General features: G+C 41.1%; 1 protein-coding gene across 1 annotated transcript in view; it reads right to left on the minus strand.

Moving 5' to 3' along the window:
• Window positions 1-13,984, minus strand: part of Selenoi (selenoprotein I) — a 41,506-nt gene that overhangs the window by 16,453 nt on the left and 11,069 nt on the right. The window contains exons 2-6 of the mRNA NM_001256786.1: window positions 8,983-9,051; window positions 7,995-8,103; window positions 6,668-6,742; window positions 1,626-1,888; window positions 182-290 (exon numbers count right to left, since the gene is read on the minus strand). Coding sequence (NP_001243715.1) covers window positions 182-290; window positions 1,626-1,888; window positions 6,668-6,742; window positions 7,995-8,103; window positions 8,983-9,051 — 625 coding nt within the window. The remainder of the gene's footprint in view (window positions 1-181; window positions 291-1,625; window positions 1,889-6,667; window positions 6,743-7,994; window positions 8,104-8,982; window positions 9,052-13,984) is intronic.

Here is a 13,984-nt window from a genome sequence, read left to right on the forward strand (position 1 = left end):
AACAAAACAAAACAAAAAAACCCTTGTTTCCTTTAACATTCTGGTAGAACTCCTATAGAGCCGTAGGGTTATTCTGCTTGCTGGAGAACAAGGAAAGAGTGTTATCACTTGCTACGGTCAAACACTGGCTTTTGATAACAAAGAGAGGGTTAAAAACAGGCTTCGACATGGAGCTCCTTACCAATAATCATTGCAGTGAATAGGTCTCTATATAAGAAATTAAACAGGAAAGGTTCATACCAGGCCTCAACTCCCACCAATGCAGTCACTATGTAGACAAAAGAAATAGTCTAGAAGGAAAACAGACAAAGAGGCATCAACAGCTGAACAATCCAGAAAGCCAACAGTGCTTTATGCATCATTAAGTCTAATCAGAGTGATTACTTAAAAAGGGCTTAAATTTGCTATGACCAATCTCCTCACCTATAACAGACTGCCCCCTCCAATACTACCATCGAATAGTTGCCATGTAGGCAATGCAGGCAAGTGGTCACCATCTGGAACCCTTCAAAGGCAGTTAAGTCACAGGATGATGACTCCACGTGCCCACCTAATCAACCTCCATCAGCAAGCACACCCCAGCTTCCCGTGTCTCTGTTGGCTTCTTATGGCAAATGGAGAAACGGCAACACAAGAAGCTGAGACTCTAGGGCAGAGAACACAGGTCTATCCACAAGACAAAGCTCTCTACTCACTGAAGTTGGCAAGGAGACAAAAGGCCAACAATTCAGTCATATGTGCATACCCTTCTCCAAAAATAACATAAAATAAAAATTAACATGTCAAACTAAGTTAAATTAGATGGCATTCTAATTATGTTTTTAAAACTAATTATAACTATTTAAAAACTTTTAACATTTAGAAATATTTGTAAAAATACTTAACCACATTTCCTGTAAAAGAATGAGGAAAACACAGACAGCATACCATAAACTAGAGGCCATGTGTTGATAACTGCTAAAGCTAAGTACTAAGTATGTTCAAGATTCACTGTCATGTTTTACTTTTGTATATGCTTGAAATCAATGATGTGCTGGGGGTGGTGGCACACACCTTTAATCCCAGCACTCAGGAGGCAAAGGTAGATGGATCTCTGAGATGGAGGCCAGCCTGGTGTACAGAGTGAGTTCCAGGACAGTCAGAGCTACACACAGAAACCCTGTCTGGAATTGTGTCGTCTCCCCCCCTCCAGATGATGTGGTAAACACAGAATCGATGGACTTTCACATGTTAGGTAAGTACTCTAGCACTTTATTATATTTCCACCCGAAGTCATCCTCTCAGGAAAAGAAAATGTTAAAGCATCAATTCCATTTTAAAAAATTTTTATTAAAAATTTTTTTTTTTTTAAATTTTATGTGTGATTTGCCTGCATGTATGTCTGTGCATCACAACTGCCTGGTGCCCGGAGACCAAAAGAGGACATCAGGTTCCCTAGAACTGGGGTTACACACTGTTGTACATTGTAACGTGGGTGCTGGGAACTGAACCTGGGACCTCAGAAAAAGAGAGCCACCTCTCCAGCCCCACACATCAGTTCTAACTTGCTAATGTCTGACAGCATTGAAGAAGGGTAGTAAAAACTTTAAAACATGCAGACCACTTAGGGCATAATGTATACTTACCACTTGGCTAATGTCATAGCCCCAGGGTAGGAAAAGAATGCCTGTGTTATACTTTTCCCAGTGAGACAGGATGAAAGAAAACAAAACTACCCATAGCAGGAGATAAAGAACAAAAACACTGACACCAGTCGGTCCTCGTCCAAAGATGGAGTACACAGTCACAACAAAGTAAACACATGACCAGCTATCCAAGCCATGGTCAAACAGCTCCCCTAAAGGGGTGCTGGAATTGGTTCTACGTGCTTGTTTTCCATCTACTCCATCTGCAACAAAACACATATCACAGAAAAGGGTCAACATCTGGCCAGCATGAAGAAAGTCACCTTCAGGAGACTAGAACGAAGCAAAACAAGTCCTATGAATGCTAACTGCTGCTCCCAGCCAATACTTTCAAGTCTAATCTTTAATTCCTGCACTACAATGCAAACATTTCAGAAATATATAATTTATTTTCTTAAAGATTCATTTATTTAGTCATTCATTCATTTAATGTATGTATGTGTCTGTGTGTGTTTGTGTATGCAAAGGCGATGAAGGCCAGAGGAGGGCATTGCATCCCCAGGAGCTGGGATTACAGGCAGCTGTGAGCCACCTGCTATGGTTGCTGGGACCAGGACTCCAGTTCTCTAGAAGATCAACAGCACTCTTAACCACTGAGCCATCTCTCCTCCAGTCCTACAATTGCTTAAGGTGGAATCTAAAAACTCACATGATTACATTGAATGGTGTCATTTTAGATCTAAGATGGAAGCATTCTAGCTGGACTCAAAACTCCTCCAAACAGGGCACAAATTCTCAAGTTCCCACAGCATTCTCATCATAATTATCTAGTTGCTAATCATGATTATCTGATAGGGGAAGTGCTTCCGTGTATGTGTTTGTCTTACTGGATGATAAATAAAGTACTGTTTGGCCAATGAAACAGCAAGTTAGGCGGGACTAGGAGTCAAGGAGCATTCTGGGAAATGTAGTAAAGAAGTAGTGATGCAGGGAGGAAGTGACATCGCAGGGAGACTCATATATAAGCAAGGGCAAGAAGGAAGTTGTCCCTTCTCTCTCCCTCCTGGTCTCTGCTCTAGAGTCACCATGTGATCCGCCAGCAAGAGAGGGTGCCAGTGGAAGGTGTCCTCTAAAAGATAAGTCTTATAAAATATATAGATTTATGATAATTAAGACTGAGCTAGCAGTCATTGGCCAAGCAGCATTTGTACCTAATATAAGTCTCTATGTGTTACTTGGGACCTTAATATGGCAGCAGGCGGAACTTGGGCAGCCTGGCAGAAAGCACCCATGTGGCGGCAGGGCTTGGGTGGCTTGGCGATATCGTTACAATTATCTAGCTGAGTACTTCTTGCTCCAGGAGCCCAAAGTATGTTAGTCATCACACTCATTTCCTCCTCTGAGACTAGGGACTTTCTTCACAGCTCTGCTCTTTCCCTCCTTTTAAGTGCTTTCAGAATATGCATACAGTAAGGTGATCAATAAATATTATGACTGAATCTGTTGAATTTGTACAATATACTCACTATCCTTGGTGCTATAAAAATGACAACAAGGGGCAAGAGAGACCGCTTAGCAGTTAGGAACACTGGTTGCTCTTCCAGAGGACTCGGGTTTGATTCCCAGCACCAATGTGGTGACTCACAACTGTCTGTAATTTTAGTTCTAGGGGATCTGACAGCCTCTTCTGGTCTCTGCAGGCACCAGGCATACACATGGTATACAGACATATACACAGGCAAAACATCCCAAATATGTAAAATTAAAATAAATAAATAAATAAATAAATAATACAAGAACCTTACAATTGAGTTTGCCCTTAGAGTGTTTATAACTGAGAAAGGGACAGAACACAATCATTAAAGGCACAGTGTGTCACAAACCAGGAAAGGGGCCAAAAAAAGGCAAGGGTTCCCTTCAGATGATCTAGGCTGGCCTTTAGAACAGGATGAAATGTGAGTGGGGACACAAAGACTGAGTTGGATTTCAGCAGGTAAGAGATACAGGAATATGCCATTTCAAGAAGAGAAAAGTGGCCGGGCGTTGGTGGTGCATGCCTTTAATCCCAGCACTCGGGAGGCAGAGGCAGGTGGATCTCTGTGAGTTCGAGGCCAGCCTGGTCTCCAGAGTGAGTGCCAGGATAGGCTCCAAAGCTACACAGAGAAACCCTGTGTCGAAAAAACAAACAAAAAAGAGAGAGAGAGAGAGAGAGAGAGAGAGAGAGAGAGAGAGAGAGAGAGAGGAGAAAAGTGCTACCAGCAACATATGCTGATGGAAAACCACAGTGCACATTCAGAAGCCCAAGGTGTCAAAGACCACAGTTCACGCTCAGAAAATGCAAGCAGTATCATCTGATGTACGGGAAAGCAGTAAAGAAGGGCTGGAGAAATGGTTTAGCATTTGCCACTCTTGCAGAGGACCCAGATTCGGTCTCTAGCATTCACACAGAAGTTCATGACCATCCTTAACTCTGTTCTAGATTTGATGCCTTCATCTGGTCTCCTCGGACACTTGATATGCACATGGTGCACATATATACATGCAGGTAAAACATTCATACATTAAAAAACAAACAAAACAAGCCGGGTGGTGGTGGTGCACACCTTTAGATGCAGCACTTGGGAGGCAGAGGCAGGAAGATCTCTGTGAGTTCGAGACCAGCCTGGTTTACAAGAGGTAGTTCCAGGACAGCCTCCAAAGCTACACAAGAGAAATCCTGTCTTGAAAAACCAAAAACAAACAAAACAAAAATGTCTAACAAGAGATTTGAGTCACTTCAAACATTTTAGGGACTAGCTATTAAGAGATGTATGAAAGAATAAGAAACCATGAAACAAGAGGAAAAACCATGTGTGCTGAAACAGTGTGATTGACAGGCTGCAGACAGACCTTCTCCAGTTAGCCTAGACAGAGATGGAGCATGGGCAATGAAAAGCTGCTGAAACAGTAACAAAGACAGGCCGGCACTGGGAATGCCAGTGCAGACTCCCACTCAGGCAACAGAGGAAGGAGGGTCAGGGTGAAGACCAGGCTGAGCCACAAGTGAAACTCAAAGAAAACCAAGCAAGTAAAAGTGAGAGAATATGTAGAGATGACGTGCAAGACCAAGAAGACAGCCACACAAGTTCCCAGCCTGGGTACCAGGAAGGCAGCGGTGTACTACAAAGAGGAAAGTAGGAGACCAAGCAGGGCAGGAGTGTGGGGTACACCCGGTTGGGATTCTTTTCTGTTTCTATGTAACTGAAATATCTAAAACAAACAAACAAAAAACCCATTCTCTTATTCATTGGCTTAGCAATTTTCTAATTTCTGTGCAAATCATATGGTTAAAGCATCAGATACACAAATACATACTAAGATTCTGTGCATTTTTTCAGTTTCACTCAAACTCCCTACATTGGATCTGAGTATGTTTCAGAATGTAATTTCTTCCTCAGAATGGTAATGATTTATAGGATATTCCATTATTATAAAAGACATGCTCAGGATGGAGAGATGGCTCAGAGGTTAAGAGCACTGACTGCTCTTCCAGAGGTCCTGAATTCAATTCCCAGCAACCACATGGTGGCTCACAACCATCTATAATAAGATCTGGTGCCCTCTCCTGGTTTGCAGATATACATGGAAGCAGAATGTTGTATACATAATAAATAAATAAAATCTTAAAAAAAAAAGAAAGACATGCTCAACCCTAACAAAACCAAGCCAAATAATTTCTGTAACACTCCCACAGTCACACTTAATAAAGATTATAAACTGCCTCATGTTATTTCACAACTAGTTCTGCAACAAATTGCTTGTGTCAAGTCAGGATCTTTGCAGAAACTGTGGACCCAAAACAGATGGAACATGGAGCCTTATAAGGCTTGTATGAAATTCTGTGGATAGCAAGACCTCACTGGTCGCCTCATCTTTCCCTAGTCCTCAAGGCAGCCCTTGGCAACAAACTCCACTAGCAACATTTTAAAACCTGCTCCCCTCCTCTAACAAGTGTATAAAGCCTCTATCCAAATATGTAACCTTTAGCCAAGCTTTCCCTGGCTCTTAGAGACCTCACTGGTCTCTTTACTCTGACAGCTCTTGCCACCCACTATGTCAGCACTAACGTACCACATTACACTAGTTCTGTGAGAACAATTTTTATTTGAAAAGACTTAAAACAACTTGAACTTCAGGTCTGCTATTTTACATATATTTGAAAACCAAATGTTGACCTGTGTGCTAGGCCATGTTCTAGAAACTTAGGATGCAATAGTAAACAAGAATACTCAGTCTTAATATCTATGTCAGGATTTCTTGCCAAACTTAAAGCAAAACTGTCTTACTTCAAGAGCTGGCAAACCTTGTGACAGTAAAGGCCAAATAATGGATACTTGATGCTTCGTGGAGCATACCCTTTGTGAGACTTTGCTGTAGCTTCTCAATGGATCTTTATTGCAGGAAGGCAACCACAGACATCACGTAAAGAAATATGCACCACTGTGCTCCAGCAAAGCTATGCCAAGGGAGAATCCGTTTCTTCAGAGGTGTGGTAGGCTGCTCATGCCAATGGACGGCTCTAACCACACCCACGCACACAAAGCAGCTCTAAGTGGACTCAGTAGGTTAAAAAAGAAAAGAGGACATAAAGTTGGGAAGAGATGTGGAAGGGGCTCCAAAAAAGTTGAGGGGGTGATACAATCTAATTATATAATATAAATGTAGGAAATTACTAAAGAACTCCTAAAAAGTTCTTAAACAACAAAAATAAAACACACAACAACAAAAAAAAAGCAATAAAAACCTTACTTCAAAAAACAGACAGTTCTCCAGGTTTGACTTGCAAGCAGTCACCTGCCAATTCCTACTTTATTCTGGATCCCTAGCATTAAGTGACATTGCTAGTCATAGATTCAAAAATATAAATGATCAATTTGAACAAGACACTACCAGGCCTTAGTGAAAATGAGTTAAGCATAGAAGAAAATGTTAATGTAATGAGTGCCTAGTCTTGCTGGTACACCTGCCAGCCAGTGACTAAATGAGCATTGCCAATCTCTTACCTAGAGTGTAGGCGACAAAGTTGAGGATGCCCACGACAATCCAAACCCAGTCAGGTACATGCTTGTGACCTGGTGCTGTAAAGGAAGCAACCAAGATTTTTACAGTCTATTACAGCTCTCACCACCCCACTTGCTGCCAGTGAGAAATGTTGCTGCTTGTTAATGAGAAGTTACTTCACAATGTATTCTGAATGCAGAACTAAAATATTAAAAGTTAGTAGGTCCCAACTCACAGTTTTAATAAGCTATGCTCAAGACCAGTGTCAAAAATATTTTTAGAAGCCGGGTGGTGGCAGCGCACGCCTTTTATCCCAGCATTTGGGAGGCAGAGGAAGGCGTCTCTGTGAATTTGAGGCCAGCCTGATCTACAAAGTGAAGTGAGTTCCAGGACAGCCAGTATTTTTACACAGAGAAACTGTCTTGATAAACCAAAGAAAAAAATAATTTTAGAAAAGGCCAGCTGTAAGACTCAGGCCTGTAGTTACAGCTATTCAAGAGGCGAAGGTAGAAGGATTGAAAGTTGGAAGCCAGCTCAGGCAATTTAATAAGATGCTACCTCAAATAAAATCTGAAAAAAAAAAATCAGCTGGGCTTATAACTTAGTGCCTAGCATGTGTAAGGCCCTGAGTTTAATCCCTACCACAAAAAAAAAAAAAAAAAAAAAAAAAAAAAAAAAACACAACAAAAGCCTAGTAAGGGCCATTTTTCACAACCCTAAACTTCTGCCTACATGTAAATCTTTTTTTTTTTTTTTAAATGTTTGTGAACTTATGCTACCTGATAAGGCTGGCCCCAAAATCCTGACTCTCTTGCCCCACATATGCAAAATGCTGGTACTACAAGCATGCATCATAACACCCACTTTTAATTATTCACTATTTGCCAAAGCCTTGCTGCTTTTTAGAAGGTATATCTAAATTTAATAGGCAAGTTATTATTATATTATTTTTCTTTAAATTATTTGTTGTTTTTTGTTTTTTGAGACAGGGTTTCTATATATATGTATCCCTGGCTGTTCTGAAACTCACTATGTAGACCAGGCTGGCCTCAAATTCAGAGATCACCTGCCTCTGCCTTCCAAGTACTAGGATTAAAGGTGTGCGCCACCACTGCCCAGGACTATTATATTTCTAAAACTTAATGGAAATGTAGATAATATTTTAAAAACATAACTTCATTTTATATACAATCCCCACATCTTATATAACATTCTAATACCCAAAACTTTCAGAGACATAAGCATCTTAGATTCAGAAATTAACTAACCACCTTATATTTTGCTACTCAAGACATTTAAAATTATGTATTAAGATAATAAAATTCTTACCTGAAGCATAAAAGTCAGGATCGAAGTATGTCAGAAGTAGGAAATTGAATACAACCAGCAGAAATCCAGAAAAAGTTATAAGATTGGGAGCCAGCCAAGTAGGAAATACCTGTGGGTTTTTTTTTTTTTTTCAAAATAGTTGTAAATAAGTAAAGAAAGCTCTGTTCAATAACTATCACAACATACAAAATTAGGTCATAAAAGTTACCAGTCTGAAAGATCATATGCAGTTGTTCTGTATATTAAACTACAAACAATAACTCCAGTTGGTAGATGGGCATTTCTTTCTTCTTCCTGTCCCTTAAGTTTAAATGATTCTTTAATACACAAACTTTTATAATGATAGCATTCAGTTAACTTTAGAAGGTTTCAAAGGCCTTTATAAAAATGATCAATCACAGTGTATATATTTAGATTCTAACAGGGAGAGTTCACTGGGAAGGGGTGAGAGCGAGGCACCTCTACTACAGTTTACTAAGAACACTGCTGGCTGGGCCTGTAAACACAGCCTGTAATCTCAGCTAATCAGGACAGTGAGGCAGGAGGATTCCAAGTCCAAAGCAACTCAGTGAGTCCCCATTTTAAAAATAAAAACTGCTGGAGAGTGGCTTAGTGGTTAAGAGCACTTACTCTTCCAGAGGACCTGAGTTCAATTCCCAGCGCCCCCGTGGTGGCTCACAACCATCACTAACTCCAGTTCCAGGGCATCTGATGCCCTTCTTCTTACCTCCAAGCACACTAGGCATGTACATGTAGGCAAAGCACCCACACACATAAAATAATAAATAAATCTAAAAACAAATTTTTCAAGAAGTAAAAATCTGAGGATACAGTTCTGTGTGGACCACTGTGACAGCATGTTTGAGGCCTTAGGTTCAATAACTAGAACTTCAAAGAATAATCTAAGAGTTGCAGCAATAAGACTCTAAGATGAGTTAAAATACTCAAAACTTGTTTAAACAAAAATGAATGCCATTAATAATCTTACCTTCACTATAGTGTTCCAAAATGGATGCATGATATACAGAGAGAGCGGGTTGGTATCCAAAGCACTGTACTGTTAAGAAATGAAACATATCAGAGTTAACCCTTAGTTACTAAAAACTATAGTAACAACAGTGCAAAATAACCCTGGAGAGCACATCTATTTGTATGAAATCCCCCTCTGGATAACAAAACTAGAGTAGCAATATAAACAGGGCAAAACTGTTAAGCAGTCAGGTATTACTTTATGGCAAGAGGGAAGGGTCACAGAGGAAGTAAACAGATCAGCCTAAAGCATGGCATTAACCCTGAAGTGGTTCTGTCACTCACAAACACCAAGTCCAAATGGCCAGAATCATCACTAACTCATCTGTCCCCCCTCAGTCAACTTTATAATGTTGTGGTGTTTCAATAAAGACATTCACACCGTGGACCAGGGATAGAGCTGAGGGGTAGAGCACTGAGTTTGGGCACCAGCACTGAGGGAACAAGAAAAGGGTATGTATACACACTTTCAGTTGTTACAGTATTACACAGGCTTCGAAATATGTATACTGTGCGCATTAAACAGACCAGGAATGTTCTCAAGCTCCTTCAGCCCTCTTAACCTACAAGTGTCTAGTTGTTCTCTCTCTCACACACACAACTGAGTGACCTTTCTGTCTTACTCACCTGTGAACTGAATGTGATAGCCCTTATCTCAGAGGGCTGTCACAAGGATTTGGTAAGTTAATAATACATGCAAGACATCTAGAATAGTACATAGTATATGCAATGTAAGAATTAGCTATTATTATTATTATTATTATTATTATTATTATTATTATTATTATTATAGGAGCTGAGCACCAAAGGAACGACAACCCTCCCAGTAAAAAAGCAGACTATGTAAATGACTGGAGCAAACACAAACATTAGGGCTGTGTGGTAATTGAGTTATATTACACCCTAATTACCAACTGAAACATTTAGTAAGAATGGGGGGTGAGGGAGACTTGCAAAGAAATTTTAGCAGATAAATTTTATGTAAACATGTACAAGTTATACTAATAACTCCTCTCTCTCTCTCTCTCTCTCTCTCTCTCTCTCTCTCTCTCTCTCTCTCTCTCTCTCTCATCCTCTACTAAGTAGAGGGAAGAAGAGAGAGATATGAATTCAAAAAGAACCAGACAGAGGGATGCCAACTTGAATCCCATTACTGATGCTGAAGTAGGTCCGCCTGGGCTGCACCGTGAGACCCTGCCTCAAAAGAACGCCAAACACCAACAAGGCAGCTCAGCAGGCAAGAACATTTGCAGTTTGTCCACAGGGCCACATGCTGGAAGGAGAGAACCAGTTCATAGAAACTGTCCTCCACCTCCACACGGGCCATGTCAAGCACATGCACACGTGCCTCAAACTCATGGAGATTCTCCTGCCTCTGCCTCTTGAGTGCTGGGATTAAAGGTGTGCGCCATTACAACCTGGTCAGCCACTATTTTCAATGCCTCAAGTACTAAATATGAACAAAACAGAAACTGAAAATGATTAACTATGGTTAGTACAGATTCAATCAGTAACTCAAATATCTACTCGACGTTCTTCCACTTCTCTAGCCCATTATAACCAAAATGGAATAAAATACCTGACATGAAGCCAGGTAGAGGCAGAGGCAGGCAGATCTCTGTGAGTTCAAGACCAGCCTGGTCTACAAGAGCTAGTTTCAGGACAGCCTCCAAAGCCACAGAGAAAGCCTGACCTAGTAAGAAGAAAAAGATGATGGAGATATGGCTTGCTTGTATTAGCCAGAGTCATATGCTGGTGTGATCTCCAGACTCTCACAGGCCTACTGAAGTAGTCCTACTGTGACTTTTAGCAAACTACGCTGTATGAGGCTTTTACCACATGGGAAGCTCCACAGAAAGAAGACACCTGCATCTACAGCTCACTTGAAGCCTCCAGATCTGGAACATTATTATAGCACAGATGACTCACTCAATGGGAGTGTCCTGGCCTCCACTTAACAAAGTGTACCCAGACCATGTGATGGAGGCAGGAGGCCAGAAAAACTGGAAAAGCACCCATTTCAGGCCCATCTGCTGGAAGAAGTTCAAGTGAGAAGGAACAGTTTAAGGCACAATGAGTATCTGATGGGTGGAATGTCCAAAACTCCATTTATTCAAAGAGCCTCCTTCATTAACTCTCCATAATTTTGAATTAGATCCAAAAGAAAGGTTTTTGGTTTTGTTTTTTTTGAAACAGGGTTTCTCTGTGTAGCCCTGGTTGTCCTGGGTCTCACTCTGTAGACCATACTGGCCTCAAACACAGAGATCCACCTGACCCTGCCTCCTGAGTGCTGGGGTTAAGGCATGTGCCACCACTGCCGGCCCAAAAGAAAATCTTTAATGGATGATATTTCAGTGTGAAAAACCTCTTTTTATGGACTGACAATTTAACCCTCTACTCCAGAATAGGTTAAGAATAATATAAAATAAATACAAAAGGGCCATTTTACCCTCTAGGATTCTAATTTGACATTCAATAGTAGTCAGTGAGCACAATAGCAAGATCAGTGTATGATTCCAAGCAGCAAATAACAGCCCTAAACAACACTTGGTGCTCTCCACCTACACCCATGCTTCTTAAGGCCACATACCATTTAAACAAACTGTAACAGTGCCATGAGTCAAGAGGAGGAGGAATGACAATACTTCACCATGAGGGGAAAACCAATACAGACTATTAAAGGTGGTAACTAAACTGGACATAGGTGTTTGTTCATGTTTCTTAAATACACTTTGACTTTGCACTGGGATGTTTTGGTACACCCCAGAGAATGTGAAACTAGCAATCCATCCAGGTGACGCTAGTATGGCTTACTCTGGCTGCACAGTCTACAGGGCATGTCTGTAGCTGAGCAGTCTCAAGTACCTGGCTCTTAAAGTGCTTCTGGTTACCAAGGACAAACCACCTTCTGGAAAAATTCACCCCTTCCGGAAAGAAGACAGCTTTTCCATACACTACTGAATCCTCAACCCCAGTATCTCAATCCTGTGTTTCAATTTGTTCTACAAAGTTAAGCAGAGGAGAGCCTAGATAAGAGGCCTTTAAGTAGCTGGCAATACCTTTCCCTGTCACAGCAACTTAACCCTTTGTCTGTTCCCACACATGAATCTTGTGTGGCCCTTCTTTGAACATCTTCAGTCTTGTTTGCTTCCTAAGTGTAGTTCACTAGACCAAGAGTTAGAGGGCTTTAGTTAAAGGTCTATTAAGTAATAAACACTTTAGACTTTGGAGAATAATGGTCTCTGCAACAAATATGCAATACTGCCAAAGAGAAAAGCCGTAACTCAAAATACATAAGCAAAAAAGCATGGCCTTGTTCTAATAAAGCTTTAGTCACAAAAGTAGGTGCTAGGAGACTTAGGACCCCACTATAGATAGTCCAATTTGCTGTTAATCCAACACAGTATCCAAAAGGATACTAAAGTGGCACTGAAAGGGAAGGAAATATGACTAGAGGCCTCCGGTCCTCAACAGGGAGTTCCTAAGACAGTTTATGTCCTCTGGCAACAATCTCACACTACAGGCTTCAGATACCTTCAGTCACCTGGTCCCCAGAACTGTCCCATATGCACCACTGGGTCACCTGCTCTATACTACTATAAGGCTAGCTGTCAGAAGAGAAGCATAAGACTACACTGGCCATTTTAACACTTTATCTTGCTAAAGTCAACTCATTTTCTACACTTCCCAGATAGCTTTATTTTTAAAATCCATATTCAGTTGCCCTGGAAAGTTAAGTGTCTCCAAAACTCTCAGTGTGTAAATTGAGTCATGCTAATAGCACCATCCTTAGGTCTCATAAAAAAAAAAAAAAAAAAAAAAAAAAAAAACCTGCCAAGTAAGGTAGAACTTCTAGGCCACGCCCGCTGGATGGCTACTGCATTATATCTCATCATTTTTATTTGGATACAAAACCCTGAAATGTCATCTAAAGCAATTATGTCTACTTTACAGTAATAGACTTTCATAGTCTAGGTGAAATCCACAATTATTTGACCAATGTTTGGTCAAATAGCCTAAATCAAAAGCTTTTTCAAATTTTCAATTTGAGTCAGGAAACAAAGCAGAATTCACTCTTCCCTTATCCGTAGGCTACAATATATATGAATACCTGTGCTTCCTGACAGAGGCTGTGCTACATCGCTGGTGGGGAAATAGTGAAACCAGTGTTCCTTGTGGTCTCCAGTCTTGTATCTAATGTGAGATAGGCCCTAGAAAGAACAAGTACACACCAAGAGACAAGATAAGACAAACTATGAATGACATCCACTGTGCTGTGTGAGAGAGCAGGCAGGCAGCAGGAGGAAAGGAGGCAGGCACTACAGGGACAAGAGCCAAGCCTGGAAATGCTGCCACACACCAAGAAATACCAAGAGCCACCAGCAGCTGAGGCAAAGGGATCTTCCCTAGCATTTTTAGAGACAATGTGGCCCTGCCAGGACCTTGGTTTTCCAGCCTCTAGAAAATAAATTATGTTGTTTAAGGCCACCTACTACTGCATAACAATTCCTATGAGACCTCTAAGAAATCAATGAAGATGTGATCTGCCCCCACTACGTAGTCAGAATGGTCAGACCAATGGCGTCCTAAAAGTTAAGAAGGTCGTCAGTCAATGTACACAACACTGTATCAAGTAAAAGAAGCCAGACCTGAAAGAGAACATGTTTCTACAATGTATGAAGCTCAAAAGAAAAGCCATGGGCTACAGAGATGACTCAGTGGTGAACAGCATGTACTGCTCTTGAAGAGGATAAGAGTTTGGGTCCCAAACCCACTTAGGTACAGGTGCTTCAGTGTGTGTATGTACACACGGTGCAGGTGCTTCAGTGTGTGTATGTACACATGGTGCAGGTGCTTCAGTGTGTGTATGTACACGTGGTGCAGGTGCTTCAGTGTGTGTATGTACACATGGTGCAGGTGCTTCAGTGTGTGTATGTACACGTGGTGCAGGTGCTTCAGTG

This window comes from Cricetulus griseus, chromosome 7 (assembly GCF_003668045.3).
Source record: "Cricetulus griseus strain 17A/GY chromosome 7, alternate assembly CriGri-PICRH-1.0, whole genome shotgun sequence".
NCBI lineage: Eukaryota > Metazoa > Chordata > Mammalia > Rodentia > Cricetidae > Cricetulus > Cricetulus griseus.